Source organism: Cucurbita pepo, chromosome LG04, assembly GCF_002806865.2.
Source record: "Cucurbita pepo subsp. pepo cultivar mu-cu-16 chromosome LG04, ASM280686v2, whole genome shotgun sequence".
Lineage (NCBI taxonomy): Eukaryota > Viridiplantae > Streptophyta > Magnoliopsida > Cucurbitales > Cucurbitaceae > Cucurbita > Cucurbita pepo.
This window is the reverse complement of record NC_036641.1, coordinates 7,041,424-7,058,009: the sequence shown is the minus strand read 5'-3', so window position 1 is coordinate 7,058,009 and position 16,586 is coordinate 7,041,424. Positions and strand designations below refer to the sequence as shown.

General features: G+C 36.1%; 2 protein-coding genes across 2 annotated transcripts; both read right to left on the bottom strand.

The window, feature by feature from the left end:
- Positions 1–784: 784 nt before the first annotated feature.
- On the bottom strand, positions 785–4,364 carry LOC111792192 (homeobox protein knotted-1-like LET6). The gene is made up of 4 exons (XM_023673533.1): positions 3,791–4,364; positions 3,447–3,687; positions 1,304–1,551; positions 785–1,211 (listed from the first exon to the last, which is right to left on the bottom strand). Exons 1-4 carry the CDS (start codon positions 3,971–3,973, stop codon positions 1,008–1,010), a joined length of 876 nt encoding a protein of 291 aa, XP_023529301.1. The 5' UTR covers positions 3,974–4,364; the 3' UTR covers positions 785–1,007.
- Positions 4,365–12,458: 8,094 nt separating this feature from the next.
- On the bottom strand, positions 12,459–15,302 carry LOC111793833 (basic leucine zipper 61-like). The gene is made up of 4 exons (XM_023675891.1): positions 14,574–15,302; positions 14,382–14,472; positions 14,176–14,302; positions 12,459–12,974 (listed from the first exon to the last, which is right to left on the bottom strand). The coding sequence occupies exons 1-4, from the start codon at positions 15,089–15,091 to the stop codon at positions 12,793–12,795; spliced, it is 918 nt and encodes a 305-aa protein (XP_023531659.1). The 5' UTR covers positions 15,092–15,302; the 3' UTR covers positions 12,459–12,792.
- Between the last annotated feature and the right edge of the window lie 1,284 nt (positions 15,303–16,586).

Here is a 16,586-nt window from a genome sequence, read left to right as displayed (position 1 = left end):
CATTTCATACATAATTTAATCATTTCATGTAAATATGATATTCCATAACATAGTATATCATATAATTACAACATAACATAGCATATCGAACTTCATATCATAGTGAGCATACGGATCACATCATAACAATAACATAATAAAATAGACATCAAACAATCACAAGGTTCTGCACGCACAAAGGCAAAGGCCACAAGGGCATGCATCGTTCATACTTCAAATAAATCGTCCAACCAACCAAATTAATAGTAAAGAATTCAGCATAGAGTTTCTAAGCCCTAATAATTTAGGCATGTTAGATACAATTATTGCATATTGAGTTATTTCTTAAATTATTCCCGTCTCATGTTGCTCTTATTTTGTAGATAAAAATAAGGCTTATAGAGATGATGACGTTATGATGATGGTCATGGGACTGAAACGAGGGAAGATGCATTTGTGTTATTTTGTTATGAACGTTTAAATCCATAGCATGGTTTATAAACCTAAGTGATCGAGTCATCTACTCAACCCTATAAAAATGAGTGAATTTTATCTCGTGAAATTATGTTTCCAACATCCTATTTTGTCAAATCACTAAAATGGTAAGTTTATTGAATCGACTATAAAAGTCACTCTTACATATACAGATCAAAGAATAAGCTTCACGCCCCAAAAGTTTATATATCACTCAGAATTAAGATCGAGCCTCATATGAAGCGAGAACCAAGTAATATGACCATATCACAGCAGAATGTTAGGAGCATACCGATATCAAATACAGATCTAAAACATAGAGCGCTACAGATGATCAAGGAACGAGATTTTCTAGTGTACTTTAAAAATAAAACTTCGAAAAGTTAAACAATGTGAACCGAGCTAAATTAGTACTAAAACAAACACATACGATACAAGAACCCTAAACCAAGAATCAAGAAGAAAGGGTTTGAGTTCAACATGTAGAACAATTCAAAACATAATGAACATGAGTTAGAACATAAACAAACCACCGACATTAAAATGATATGTAATCAGAAGAGAGTGGAAGAACAGTCCATAGAGAATGGATTGCATATAAGATTATCCAAATAGTAGTGTGGATGAGCAGCATCCATCACCACAAACTGCATGTCCTCCGATGGCTTCCAATGGCGCTTCCTTTGGTTAATGAACCAATTATTGATCTGCTTCAAGTCCAGCCCCGTCGACTCCGCCAACGCCACCTTTTGCGACTCCTGCCATTAGTGTATATAAGGAAGCACCAACAATGGTTAGTATAGGACGATTCATAGCAGTCATATCAATTTTACAATATCTAATGGCATACCGATGGATATGGCCATTTGTAGTGTCTACTCCACCAGTCGAGCAGCTGTTGCCGAGCTTCTTTTGGCAACTTTCCATTCTTCTTCTTCTTAAGAAACTCTTGCTTTAGGCTATCGAGGTATCCGCTATATTTGCGTAGAAGTTGGCCTTTGAGTTCCTTCTCTTCGGCTTGTGGGTCGATGTAGTTTTCGTTCATATCGACAACCTCGATCTCCTTCGAACACTCGTTTTGCCCGACCAGCTCATAACCTAGCACCAACATTCATGATCTGATAAGCTAGTTACAATCACAATAGTATGATATTGTCTACTTTGAACATAAGCTCTCGTGGCTTTGTTTTGAGATTTCCCAAAAAACCTCATACCAATAGAAATGTATTCATTTACTTATAAACTCATAATCATTTCCTAAATTATTTATCGTAGGACTTACTCCCAACAATCCCGAACAGTCTAGACTTGAAAATTAACACAAAAATCAAGCTAACTTAAACTATCATAAAAAAACCAATAAATTAAACATTGGGCCACATCTTGAGGCCTAACTTTCTTCGTGGGATGGAATTAATATTCAAAAGATAGAATCATTTAAAGGAGAAATTCATCTCATTTCTCACTTTATAAAGTTGAAATCAAGCTAAAGACATATCTATATTGAGTCAAGAACCGAACTTTCAATGGTGATATTACTAGGTTACGAATAAGAAGTTGTCAAATTCGATGTATAATTCAAAAAAGATGTTCCAAACTGTTCATCTTTATCAGTTTAGTTTCTGTGTAACGATGTAGTCTCTATTGTAAACTAATTGATAAGACTTTTAACACTTAATTTAGATGGAATTTGTCACGTTAAGGATTAAATTTGTATAAATTCTAAAGTTCTCGAGCTATTTTTTTTTTTTTACATTAAAGTTCAGAAGCTAAATAGTTGAAAAAAAAAAATACACGGACTAAAATGTAAGTACTAAATTAGAACTTTCGATAGGGATCCTAAAGATTTAAACTTGTAACCCTCACGCTAACGTAACCATGGTTAAGACATCTATTCGTTTAGGTTCGAATCCCAAAACGCTCTAACCATGGTTAAAAAACGTTTCCTTTACCATTCAAAGTAAGGAGATGAAGCAAACCCAACCTGAAAAGCTTGGATCCTATTCAGACATAAACAGATTTAGCATTAACCTAGAAATGCATGTTTGGTTTTTCAAGTCTTTTGAGCAACCTTCTACACTTACACGACCAATTACTTCAAAGGATAACCTTAAAATGGTTGCAATAAAAAAACATCATATTTATACACAAATTAATGTTAAAAAAAAAAAAAAAAAAAAACCCAGCTGACCAGTACTCATTTCTGAGCTGATTTGATGTGCAATTAACCCATGAACATAAAAAAGGTCCAAACTTCCCCGGAAGGATAGCTCAAATCTATTGTTAGCGGATATTATCTTCTCTAGACTATCCTTTTCGGGCTTCTACTCAAAAATTTTAAACTCGTCTGATAGGAAGAGGTTTCGTTCTCCTCCCCACACTCACGGAGATCTCACATTAATCATAATAATCTAACAAAAGGCTCTCATACTTCCCTTCGAAGTTTTAAAAACGCATCTGATAGGAAGAGCTTTCCACACCCTTATAAAGAATGCTTCGATTTCCTCCATACTAACGCAAGATCTCACATTGATCATAATAATCTAACAAAAGGTTCCCGGACTTCCTCTCGAAATTTTCAAAACGCATTGATAGGAAGAAGTTTCTCTTTGAACTTTCCCTTTCAAGTTTCCGCTCGAGATTTTTAAAACACATCTGATAGGAAGAGATTTACACACCCTTATAAAGAGTGTTTCGTTCTCGTTCTCCTCCCCACTCACGTGAAATCTCACATTAATCGTAATAATCTAACAAAAGGCTTTCCACACCTTCCCCTCGAAGTTTTTAAAACATATCTAATAGAAAAAGGTTTCTCTTTGAACTTTCACTCCCGGACTTTCCCTCCAGGTCTACGTTTCCACACCTTTGTAAAGCACGTTTCGTTTCATACCCAATTGACGTAAGATCTCGCATTAATCCCACAACAATCAAACAAACACAAAGAACATAAATAAAAACATGATTAGAATAGAGAGAGAGAGAAAGAGAGTAACCATCCGAAGAAGAAGAGGAAGCAGCTAGGGCTTTAAGCTGAGACTCAATCCTCGAAAAGAACACCATAGCTTCTTTAAAAGGCTTAGTAAGCTCTTGTTCATATTTACTCAACATCTCACAATAAGCCTCCATGAACTGATCCAACCCCGGATCATCCCCACGTCCCACCGTCCTACAATTCCCAGCAGCCACCGTACAAGCCTGTTCTAACCTCGCCACCACATCCGGCGGCGCACCCACCTGAAAAAACCCAACAAAAAANAAAAAAAAAAAAAAAAAAAAAAAAAAAAACCCACATGAAATCATGAACAACAACAAAACACAATCTAAACCACAATCCCACCTTCTGACAATTCACATAGGAAGCCAATAGACGAGGAAACAACGGATGAGCCATAAGTTTAGCTCTACAACTTTGACCATGATCATTGTAAGGCAAAAACATCTTCTTGTTGTTGCTATCGCTATCGTTGTTGTTGTCGTCGTCGTTGTTGTTATGATCGAACATGATCAAGCCACGGTCCATGATGGTGTGGCTAACCTTTTCACTCGCTATTTAAGCTTAAGAGACACAGTAAAAGAGGGTGTTTTTGGTCGTACTTGGGGTTATTGTCACACGGGCAGATGTCAATTGCTACACAAAAACAGTGGTAGGAACAAACCCTATGAACCCTTTATTGTTGGGTTTCAATGCACCATGGGTGTGAGTTAATTTTGTTTTATTGGTTCTGACTGGGATTTAGAGAGAGGAATTGGAGGAGGAGATGGGGAAGGAGTGAGTGGAGGGATGAAGAGGGATCAAAATGGATAACCAGAAGTGGTGAGATTGATGGGAATAAAGGTATTTTGTGAGCTATTGGAGGAGACACACCTCTCTGTGCACTTCAACTCTCTCACTTTCCTTTTCTTTCTTTTTCAATCTTTTTCTTCATTGTTTTTTCTTTTTCTTTTTTCGGGTTTCTTTACTCGTGTATTTAACCCTTCTAATTTTTGCCCGAACCAGGAATTATTGAGTCGTGGGTTGAAATAGATGAGATAGAATCAAAGAGGGAGATGATCTATGCCGTGTAGATAAACGATTTGATTGACATTCTGAACAGTAGAAAAGTACATCAAAGATCTGAGACTACATTTGAATGAGTAATTTTAGCGATAAGATGACTAAGAAAGTTGTATTTTTCTCTTCCGTAGCTCAACTATAGAAATTTCTTAGTTAAATATGTTTTCGTTTGAGAAATTTTACGTCGGGTGACCTCTTGGAAGGATTTTGGTATGTGGGTCGCTCTTAAAAACTGAGAAGTTAGTAATTTAATCATGTTCGGATAAAAACTCTTCAAGTTTGGTACGTGGGGTTACTCTTCGAGTGTATTTTTGATACATTTGTGAATGTGTTAAGGGTAGTTTAGAAAGAAAATATTAACCGTGCAAAAAATAAATATATATACTAAAATGTAACGTCTGATGCCCAAAATTTCGTTTAGGATTTATAATCTGAATTTGGTACCTGTATGCTTGTCCAAAATTTGGATTAGGATTTGAATAATGGATTTGACACCTACGTGCCGCAGCATTCTTTTGTATCGCTGTGACATGATCACGTTACTTACTCTTAGTTTCTAAACGTGAAAACTATCTCCACAGACCAATATATTTTGTCTTCACTTGTATGCATCTTAAGAAAAACTTCAAAATGTCACGTGACATAGAATTACTCAAAGTAAAACACGTCTAATTATGAATTTTAGTATTTCTATTCTCAATATCGGTCTTATTCAGATGTGATCTCCGTTCATTCATGTACCACTTATTTACTCGGGAATTTAAAATGATTCAAAATGTTACACATAGACAAACAATGTGAATCAAAATTAACGTTAAAAAAAGTGAAAGAAACAAGTTAGTTTAATGGTTTTTTTTAAGAAAAAAAAAATAAAGATTTGATTGGTAATGAAATAAGAACCATTAATATTATGATTGATGGGAGGTTGTCTCAATCTCATCAACACATCTTTTCAATCCATCACTGACGACACGTTTTCATTATCATATATTCACTGCCTACTCCTTTTCACTCCCATTTCTTTCTTATTTACTTCATTTTCCCTTAAATATCTCATTTTTTTCATACTAATTTCTTATATTTTATGCCATATTTCACTTTTAATCCCATTCTTAATGAACTTTGTTCTCAAAATTTGGATTGGGTAATGAATTTTAGTGTTGTAAGACGTTTTAGAACGAGGAACATCTATCGAACGTGAGACGTGTCACCCTCGTGAGGTCGATGATGTGTACCTTTCCACGTTCTTCGTGGGTCACAATCCTCATCGTAATCATCTCTTATCTTAATTTTTATTTTATTTTTCTATATTCTTTCTCATCGTTGAATATGGTATGCAGATTCTATACTTATGCCGTGTTTGCCATACCGAATCTGATACTAAGTTAGGTAGTTTAGAGATTTTAAAATGATAAAGTGTTTACCTTCTCCCGAAGTGTATTTATGTGACCTATTTAGGGTTTAGGGTTTAGGGTTATTGTTCAGGAGGTGCACATTATTGGTATATGTAGTAACTTTCAATTCTTTTAAGCCTTTTTTAGTCATCATATCCTCGTGATCGCTCTCATTCAGATGGGGTCTCCCTCTTTTACTTAGGTGTTACGCTTCATGTATGACTACTACTGCATCCAAAAATAAACCAATGCAAAAACTGGTTGGCGTGTAACACCCGAATAAAGTTACTACATATACCAAGAAGGTACGTCTTCCTTTTTTAGGACTCGATCATAAGAAATTCATAGGTCAGCGTGCTTTACTTGGAACAACTCTATATTGGGTGATCTCCTGATAATTTTTCTAGGATATATGTGAGCGATGATAAATAACGTGGCCATGTCGCAGGAGATTGGTGGAGCCATTAGGTGTCAGATCCCGAGCATAGATAGTTACGGTTCAAATGATACAATCAACACAATTAATAAAATTTCTAATTTTTAAAATATAGTTAAAGTTATTCAATAAATAAGTAAATAACTTTTTTTTACTTGTTAGATAAGTAATAAATCACATCATTGCTAGTATTAGTATTCATGTTATCAAATATTTTATTGACTCTTTTTAGATATTTTCAATATTTGTGTGGCTTCTTTTCACTCTTTCTCTTCCACACCATTAATATCAAACAAAAAATCATTTAATTGAATACCGAAAATGTAACAACCTTAAATAGCCCCGACATTCTCCGACATCCTTTGCCACATAGTCAGACTACCTACTCTATCTTCACAAATTAATACGAGTCATTCCAGCATAATTTGAGACTAATCTCTACAGACCAACACGAAACATTTCTTAACCATCCTATCCTCGAGTTACTTTCATTCAGATGTGATCTCAGTTCATTCATTCATTCATGATATTGTGTAATAAAGGATTATGTTAATTTAAAGTACTTTAAATATTAGTCGTACTTGAAATGAATATAATTGAGAATATGATATATATTGTGGCCATTTTGAACGCATAAGATTGTAATATTTGTTATGTAAGCTAAACCTAATAAGATTTTGCATATATTCTATCACAAAAAGCAACCCTCTAAAGTCTAAAGCAAACTTGATTTTAAAAAATAAAAAAAAGTTAAGAATATTGATCAATAAAGATATTAAAAAAAAGTTCAATATCCCTATTGTTGGACTCTCTGTGTCACAATCGACGATGCGATTCTGCTTCGGAGAAAGTCATCGAAAACGCTAATTAGATTAAGCGGGAGAGATTGTCTGAACTTCACTAATAGGAAGTAGATTGTGACCCCATAAGCAAGACTGATAAGGGGTGACCCTCAAGTGGCGTCCATCCAGCCACACGAGGACCAAGATTGAGAAATGTCATGATGCGATCGAGAAGGACGATGCGATTGTGCTTCCGAGAAAGTTATCGAAGACGCTAATTAGATTAAGCGGGGGAGAGTGTCACAATCTCACTGAGAGAAAGTAGATTGTGACCCCACAAGCAAGACTAACAATGGGCGACTCTCAAGTGGTGTCCATCCGACTACACGAGAACCAAGATTGAGTGGTGTCATGATGGATCGAGGTGGGTGTATCATCCAACATACTAAGAGTGTGCATTGAAGCTAAGTCGAGACATACACAAATTTAGATCCTCCTACTGCATTAAATATGAAATCACAAACGGAGTGAAAAAAAAAAAAACAAACACAATTTTGATCAAATCAAAATCAAATTAAGTGACCGACTTCAAAACTATTTTAGCCCTAAGAATTAGATCGTGGCAAGTGTTGGATAAAAATCTCACATCAGCTAATTTAGAGAATGATCATGTGTTTATAATCAAATAATACTATTTCCTTGTTACCCGACCTTTTGGGAAACCCCAGAACAAAATCACTAGAGCTTACACTCAAAGTGGACTGTTGTCCAACCCCCAGAAATTGAGAATATTTCCTAGAAAATGGGAACACAAATAAAAAAAAAAACACAAACATTACAACCTTAAAAACCAAACATTACAACCTTAAAAACATTGATTGGAACTAACATGAAATAAATGAATTAAAATTGTGAGATAAATAGGAGTTTATTTGGNAAAAAAAAAAAAAAAAAAAAGAAAAAGAAAAAGCTGATGAAAGGTGAATGGGACAGAGAGACCCCTTTCTCATGGCTCTCTGTGTTTATTTTCTTTTCTTCCACTCTCTCTTCACTTGGAAACAAAAAACTTAGTGTACTTCAAAATTTGGCAGTGTTTTTTTGTGCAGACACCTTATTAGGGTTTGTGGGGGACGAAGCTTGATTTTACCACCAAATTTTCTAACCTCGACACGTGTCAATGCTTTGTGGGTAAAACGATGAGAAGAATGTGTCACGTTTCGTAATTTGATATGACGCTAAAAGATATTCATTTTGATAATCTACATTCGATAGGGTATGGTATGGTTCGATTTGAAGGTTAGGTTGCTTTAGTTTTTCTTCGTTTTAAGCTCTGTTAACTTGGAACGAGGTAAGGTTGTTCACCGCTAATTGGATGTACGTTCTTGATCAAAGTTTTGATTTTTGAGACCGGGTCACAAGTTATAGGGTTATAGGATGGAACGATCTTAGGTTTACGAGTATGTCATGGACTTTATACCCTCGTATAGAGTCATATTCGTTTTAGATAAGCGTTATGAAAACAAAGTTGAAGTTGGTTCTTTACGATATAGGTTTTGGAGTTGTTATGCTTTGATTTTGTGTTTTGAAACGTTTTAAAGGGAACCCAGATTAAATTTTATTAAATCTGGTTTATAAATGTCGATCTTGGTCAACAAACATATAGGTTGAATTGGTCGATTGATTTTCGATGAATGACTTTGTGGGTATATACATTTAACATTGGTACGTGCGTTGTCTAGGTTTCTTATGGAGTATTTTCAATACTTATCTTATATCTCACTCCTTAAGTTAATAGAATGGTTCGTTTCCTTGGGAATCTAGTGTCCTCGCTAACACGTTGTTCAGTATCTGGCTCTAAACCATTTGTAATAGTTCAAGTCTACCATTAGCAGATATTGTCCACTTTAACCCCTTACGTATCGTCACCGTCAGTCTCACGATTTTAAAACGCGTCTAATAGGAAGAGATTTATACGCCTTTATAACGAATTATTCGTTCCACCTCTTCAACCAATACGAGATCTTACAAACATGTTTTCATTAATTTGAATTTTTGAATATAGTTAATTTTGAGTTGAATTTTAAATTGAGTTAAATAAAAATAAAAGTCATTGATATAATTTTTAATTTGTTGGAAGATAAACATTACTTGAAATTAATAAACGATAAGGATATGGCCTCTAAAGTCTAAAGGAGAATATTGATGAACAAAAGCTATTTAAAAAAACAAATAAATAATTTCTTTTTCTATAATGATTTACTCTTTGAATACACGTTAAAAAAAGATAATCAAAGTGATATTCGCATCAAATATGAACAAGCACGCTGTGATATCCGAGTAAACGAGAGATACATGAATGAACTGGAGAACACATTTAATTGAGAGCGATCGTGAGAATAGAATGACCAAAATAGGCTTATACTAACAATGTGCACTTTCTATGTGAGTGACCTGTTGCGAATTTTTCTAAAATGCACGTGAGTAGAGACAAAATATACTTGAAGGACTGGCACAGAAGTTGTGGGGGATAGTTTTCACTCTTAGAAGTGAGGAGTAAATAACATGATCATGTTGTAAGAGATGCAGTAGAATGTCGGGCACGCAGGTACTCGAAATATATTTATTAAATAACAACATAATTTAATAGTGGTGCGTAGGAAGATAAGAAATAAAGATAAAAATATTGTATTCGACGTCTAATCGAAAATAATTTGAAGGAGGAAAAGAAAAAGCTGATAAAAGGTGAGTGGAAACAGAGAGTGCAAATGACCCTAAACCCTCTCTCTATCTATTTGTGTACCTATGTTTATCTTCTTTTCTTCTACCTTTTTCTGCCCTATTCAACTCTTAAAAATGCATGTGCCTGTCATTTTTGCAGACACTTCAAAGGTTTATTGAGCCTTTTGTTCGTGTCGTACGTGTTCTGAGCTTTCATCTAACGTTTTATATTCAAGATTTGGAACAAAATTCGAAACATGAATTTGGTACATAATAGCTTCGTTGTTCGTGTGCGACATGGTTACTACATACTCCTTGGTTCTTAAGAATAAATACTTTCCCCACAGATCAACACGAGATATTTCAACATGTTTTGTCCTCACTCACATGCATCCTAGGAATATTTCTCGGAGGACATCCAACATAGAATTGCTCCAAGTAAAACACGCTTAACTATGAAGTTCTTATGATTGAGCTGCAGAAAAGAAATGTGCACCTTGTTGGTATAGATAGTAACTTTCATTTCCTTTTCTAAATCATCTTATTCTTAGAATCTCTCTCGTTTAAATGTCGTATCGGTTCATTCATGTATCCCTCGTTTACTCGAGTGTCACATTTCCGCACAAAATTTTCTACCTCGATTCCCACAAAGATAGATGAAAATTTTTGTAGCGATGAAGAAGGAAAGAGGAGGTAAGACCTGTTTCCGCCTCATTCTGTGGACATCTCTAAAGAAATAAGTAAGAAAATGAATCCAAACAAAAAAAAAAAATTATAACCTCGATCATATCAAAAATTACTACTAAGAATATAAGGAAATTAATGGAGGTTATTAATATCATATCAATTCAAACTTCTGACTCTTCGTTTTATCGATAATTATGTCTTACTTATTTTTTTAGAGATGTCTAGTGCTCTAATACCACTTGTCACAATCGCACTTTTGATAGTAGCGGACTTGCGATTGTGCGGCACTCACTTTCCAACAACAAGTAAACTAAGCCAATTCGTTCTTGCGTCGCCTACGGCCAAACGACGTATGCTTAAGCCTCTAGCCTTGGTTTTAAGAGAAGGTTTTAGAAAACGAGGGCAGAGAGAGATTTTCAAAAGAGACGTTATATAAGTAAGCAAGATAGAAATAACAACGCTCACGGTATATAACCTTGGGTAGGGAGAAGTTGACAACTAGTCGTATACCCCTATAGTACATTCTGAGGCATTTCACCAAATGATCTATACTCAAGTTGATTATTAATTTCGTAGCTCGTTGGAAGTATAAAGTAAAACCCGAGTAATTGGCATTTTTTCTTTTCATTTTGTGAATTAACATTTGTAGTATATATGATTGGACAAATTTTGGTGTGAGTAGAGTAGGGTTTGATTTTGTGTCACATCCAAATTTTGATGTATATCGCTTGTTAGATACTATTGTACCTTCCAAACCCAAAGCCAAACAAGATCTTGTATTTGAATGCTTTAAGTCATGTCCAGGTACCCACCACACCACCTTCTAACTCTTATTTATTTATTACCATTATTCGATTATCGATATGAACATCATTTCATCCCCACGCCTACCTTTCACTATATCAAAATAATTATTCGTTTTCGTTCGTGACGTATCAACCTGAAAGTATTAAAACGTGTCTATTAGACAGAGGTTTCCATACCATTATGAGAAATGATTCATTCCTCTCTCCAACCGATGTTGGACCTCACAATCCACCTCCCTTGAGGTCCAACATCCTCGTTGGCACCATCCGGCGTCTGGCTCTGAAACCATTTATAACAACTCAAGCCCACAGCGACCAAATATTGTTCACGTCCGCCCGTTAATACTGAATAGATTGTTAGCGTTTTTTTTTTTTTAAGAACATTGTATTTAAATTTTATTTCATAATAATACTCTTTTAATAATTAAATTTTAGTAGGTGATCTTCTCTAAGGCCCAAATGAGAGGCCCATTTTAAAAGTAAGCAATGAATAAATAAATTAAAAAAAAAAATCTAAATGGATAAATAAATTTTCGATATAACCATCATTATTCAAGAATAACAACGAACAACAATAGAATATCGGAAGAAGGAGTTGTTCCATCATCAGGTTCAAAAGTAGAAGTCATAGTCCAGGCAGGCAGGAAGGAGTTTACAGTTCGTGTCGTGTTTGAAGTAGCCGCCTCACAATTTTAAAACGCATCAACGGGTTTCTACACCCACATACAAATAATGTTTTGTTCCCCCCTTCAACCGATCATGTGAAATCTCACACAATTGAAATTAAAATTGATAAATCTGATCCAGATATTCAATAAAAAAAAAACCGTTCCAAAATATTTTTTCTCGAACCAATTCTATTTTCAAGGCAAATTATTGGGCATTTTTAGTCACTTTAGACAGTACTAACATCTAAAAAAAATATTTAAAAAACTGATCATTTCAATTATATCAGTTAAATTATTGTAACCGCTAGCAAATACTGTCTAGTCTATTACATATCACCATCCATCTCACGGAATCGACGTGAGATCTAACTATATTATAATAAATATACTAAATCATAGGATAATATAATTGAGACTAATAAAAAAAAATATATAATTTTTCATTTTGGTATTTAATAATTTACAAATAATGAGACAGATAATGTCACAACAAGAAGAGAAAAAAACAGTGGAAAAGTTCATCACATCAGACAACAAAACACCCATATCTGACACAACAACACTCTTCCCCTAATTTTCTAATAACCCCCTCGAGCCCTCCAATGATTTCAAAAAAACCCCTGAATAAAAAATAATTACCACAAGCCCCCAATTCCAATGCCCCTCAACCCTTTCAAAATTAAATTACTTCCCCTTGCACATGTATGTATGTTCTTCTTTGCAACTCAATCATGGAAGGGTTTTGAAGTGGCCCCAACCACATCACATGGGTTATTGAGGGGAGGGTGTGTGTGCTAAACGACGACGTTAAGAACTTGGCCCTTTTGATCTACATTCGGAAGCTTGGCGTCGATGGCGGTGGCGGTGGCGGTGGCGATGGCGGTGGGAGGCGGTGGATTGTCATTGTTCTTGATGTTTTGTTGGTGATAAACTTGTCTTAGTCTCTCTATCTCTCTTTTGAGAGCCTCTTGATGAGCTGCATGCATGCAAAAGATTGAAACTAAGGGTGAAACATTAAAAGATTCAAACTTTGGCTGGAATTTTATTATGATCATGCATGAGAATTGGCTGGCAGACAAGGAATTTTATATCCTCTTTCCTTATAGTGCCCGCCACGTTCTTCTTTTCTGTCTACCCTCGAGTCAATGGACAATTATTATGTCCCCATTCTGTGGGTCTAACTCAGTTCAAATTCACTGCAAAGAGATGTTGTCTGTTTTGGTCCGTCATGTATAATCGTCAGTTTTACAGGTTTTAAAACGCGTATGTTAGAGAGAGGTGAGATCTTACCATTAATTCTCTATAAGGGTGTGGAAATCTATTTCTAATAGACCCATTTTAAAATAAGAAAAAATCTAAAGTGGATAATATCTACTAATGGTGGGCTGTTATAGTTCACTTTAGCTCGATCTTACTAACTGGGTCAGACCAATTTGAATATAGTTTAACTACTTAACTATATATACGTATTTGATTTCATTAAAAAAGTTTTGAGGCAATAAAAATATTGAAATTTTATAGAGAAATAAGATAAGGGTTGTATTTAGAGGTATCAATTTGTTCCTTAGATGCCCACCCCAACGAAGAGAAGAATTCTTATTTTAACGGGACATGTGAGAGAGTGGAAAGAGTTTCCTCTTTGTTAACTAAAGGAAGGCTCGAGGCTATCCAAATCCCCATCTCGACCAAGATACTTTACATAAACATATCCAAACTAAGGCAAAACCTAAATTGTAGTATTGAAATTTGAGTTTTTAAAAATAACTGTTGAATATTATATATATATATATTTTAAGAATCTAATCCTCGGACGTTCACACGAATCTAGCTCCAATTTTAATCAAAATAAATGGAAATCTTAGCTACGAGAAAGATTGAAATAGGAACACAGATAGGAAAAACTTATTCATCTCGTCTCCTCCTCACTCTGTAGACATCTCTCACCTCACTCGGTAGACATCTCTCAGTAGACCCTTTAAATTAATTTATTAATTAACCCGAAAAAAAAGTTTGTAGACATCTCTGAGTAGACCCTTTAAATTAATTTATTAATTAACCCGAAAAAAGAGTTTATAAATGAAGTTTGATGATAAAAAGATATGAGAATATATATATGTGTTTGATGAAGGTGGATTATGGTTTGATTATGAGATAATTAAGGGCGGCGATTTACATACCATCTTTAAAAATCTTATCTTGTGCAAGGGCGGCGATTCTTTGCTTCAAAGCGCTGTTGTCGACGTTGAGAAGCAATCTCTGTTGGTCCAAAAACGCCACTCGCGGCGACAGCACCGATACCTCCGCCTTCACAATTCCACATTTGGTTAATAATCCGCCGCCATTGTTAGTAATTTTTAACCATAACAAAGCTTTTGCAACGTACCTGCAACGACGTGACGCTTCGTTCAAGTTCCGATATGTATTGAAGCTTCCTCACTCGTGATCTTTGCGCCGATTGCCGATTTGCCAGAATTCTAAGCCCATAAATGAAGAAAAAATCACAAACCCATTTCGAAATTTTCAATTTTGTTGAAACCCAGATGAAATTTTGAACACCCAGATGAAAAAATTTCACCTTTTTACTCTTTTTGGATCTGTTATTCTATCGGCGGAGGCCGCCGGCGCCGGCGAATTGGATTGCGTTTGAATTTTGGATTGCTGTTGACTCTGTACTTCGTCGGATTCGTTTTTGTTCCGGCTTTGTTGGCCGTCTTTTTCGTCGTTAATGCTGGTGTGATCGGACGGCGTGGAGGTGTTCGACGACGACAAAGTCGGCGCAACAGCGGCGGAGATTTCGTCATTAAACATCGACAGGAATTGGTCGTCGTCAAATCTATCAAATTCGTTGCCAGATCCCGTCGTCGGCGCGGCGTCGGAGCCTTGACAATCATCCTCCGGCATTGGCATTTCGAGGAATGTGATCGAATCGCTAACGGAGCGCCGGTGAGAGCCACGTCTGGAGGAAGAGAAATCAAGAAATTCGTCAACCCATGAAGGATTTTGGTGGGTGACCGGAAGTGTGGTGGTGGGGGGGAAGGTTTCCGGCCAATTATTCGGCGGCATGTTTGGGATCTTCGGCGGCAACTGTGCCATAGCACAGCCGGAGTAATTGAAAGAAGAGGAAGAAAATGAAGAGCGGAAGAGGAGGGAGGATGAAAGGGTTTAAAATGTTAATTTTGTGGAGAGGAAATCCGATGTGGGAATAGCAGTGGGGGTAACATGGGGGAGGAGAATGGACAGCTATGTCCAGCGGGGGACATGGAAAGGGAAGGGAAGGGCGAGACGAAGAGAAAGGGAATAGGGAAGTTGGGGTTCAACGGTATAACTAGAAAGTCGTCGCCCTCTGGTTTTTGTATATTTTCAACTCAATTACCCTCCACGTGCTGCTATGGTGATCCCTCAATTTTGATTTTCGAGGGTATCCTTCATACGGTAACGACCCAAGTTCACCGCTAGTCAATATTCTTCTATTTGGGTTTTCCCTCAACCCCAACCCACCCCGTTCAGAATCCAGCGTCCTTACTGGCACACCGCCTTATGTCCACCTCTCTTCGGAACTCATTCTTCTCGCTGGCACATGGCTTGATGTTTAGGTCTAAAACCATTTGTAACAGTCCAAACTCACCGCTAGCTCCTATTGTCTTCTTTAGGCTTTGTCTTTTAAAGCGCGTATGATAAGGAGAGGTTTCCACATGCTTATAAAATATGTTTCGTTCTCTTTCTCAATTGATGCGGGACCTCACGAATACAAATATAAATGCCCTTTAATTATTGTTAATTAACTAATTACTACTCCGACCATGTTGAGGATTGTAGGGAGGGAGTCTTACGTTGGCTGATTAAGGAGAGAATCAGAGTTTATAAGTAAGAAATACATCTTCATTGGTATGAAGTCTTCTTCGGAAACCAAAAGCAAAGCCATGGAAACTTATACTCGAGGTTCATGATTACTAACAGACTGGATTCAAAGGTATTTTTAAATTTTTTTTAAAGTCAACAGAAATTATTGAATCTATTGAAAGTTTAAGGATATTTACGAGACAAAAATATAAAATTTATGAGTATTTTTATTAATTAAACTTTCAAACTCTCTCTGTAACTCTCTTTCATTATAACTATGAGATTTGAACTTGGGAAGAATATATTGTGAGGGTGAGGGCGGGTTTGTATTCTTCGAAATTGTTCCTTTAAAACCGTCAGATTTGAACTAGAGAAGAATATATTATGAGGCTCTCGGTGTTCGAATAGATCTGTTAACGTTAGTTTAGTCGTGGGGGGGAGATGATGATAAAGCAAAGCCATGTGGGAGCAGGGTGAGGGGATGTTTAGTCGAAGAAGATGGTGGGATTTGTGAATAAGAGAAGGGGTTTAAAAGGGATGATAATGTAGCACAACCCCATGTGAATTGCTTGCACGCTTTTAACTTTCTTATGCTTTGTCCCCAGACCACTCCCACATGTAGGGTATATGCCCTAATTCTAACTCTTTCAGATGCTCTCATTATCATTCAAGTGCCTGCCAGCCCACTCCAACCATTCTCTCTCTCTCTCTCTCTCTCTCTCTCTCTCTCTCTCTCTCTCTCTCTCTC

What these genes read in the sequence shown, in the direction of transcription:
- LOC111792192 (XM_023673533.1), bottom strand. Translation starts at nt 3,973, where the DNA reads ATGGACCGTGGCTTGATCATGTTCGATCATAACAACAACGACGACGAC. An exon ending in CCTATGTGAATTGTCAGAAG is followed by an intron (nt 3,688 to 3,790) that starts GTGGGATTGTGG and finishes GGGTTTTTTCAG; the next exon opens with GTGGGTGCGCCGCCGGATGT. An exon ending in ACAAATGGCCATATCCATCG is followed by an intron (nt 1,212 to 1,303) that starts GTATGCCATTAG and finishes CACTAATGGCAG; the next exon opens with GAGTCGCAAAAGGTGGCGTT.
- LOC111793833 (XM_023675891.1), bottom strand. Translation starts at nt 15,091, where the DNA reads ATGGCACAGTTGCCGCCGAAGATCCCAAACATGCCGCCGAATAATTGG. An exon ending in GATCCAAAAAGAGTAAAAAG is followed by an intron (nt 14,473 to 14,573) that starts GTGAAATTTTTT and finishes TTATGGGCTTAG; the next exon opens with AATTCTGGCAAATCGGCAAT. An exon ending in AGATAAGATTTTTAAAGATG is followed by an intron (nt 12,975 to 14,175) that starts GTATGTAAATCG and finishes GCATGCATGCAG; the next exon opens with CTCATCAAGAGGCTCTCAAA.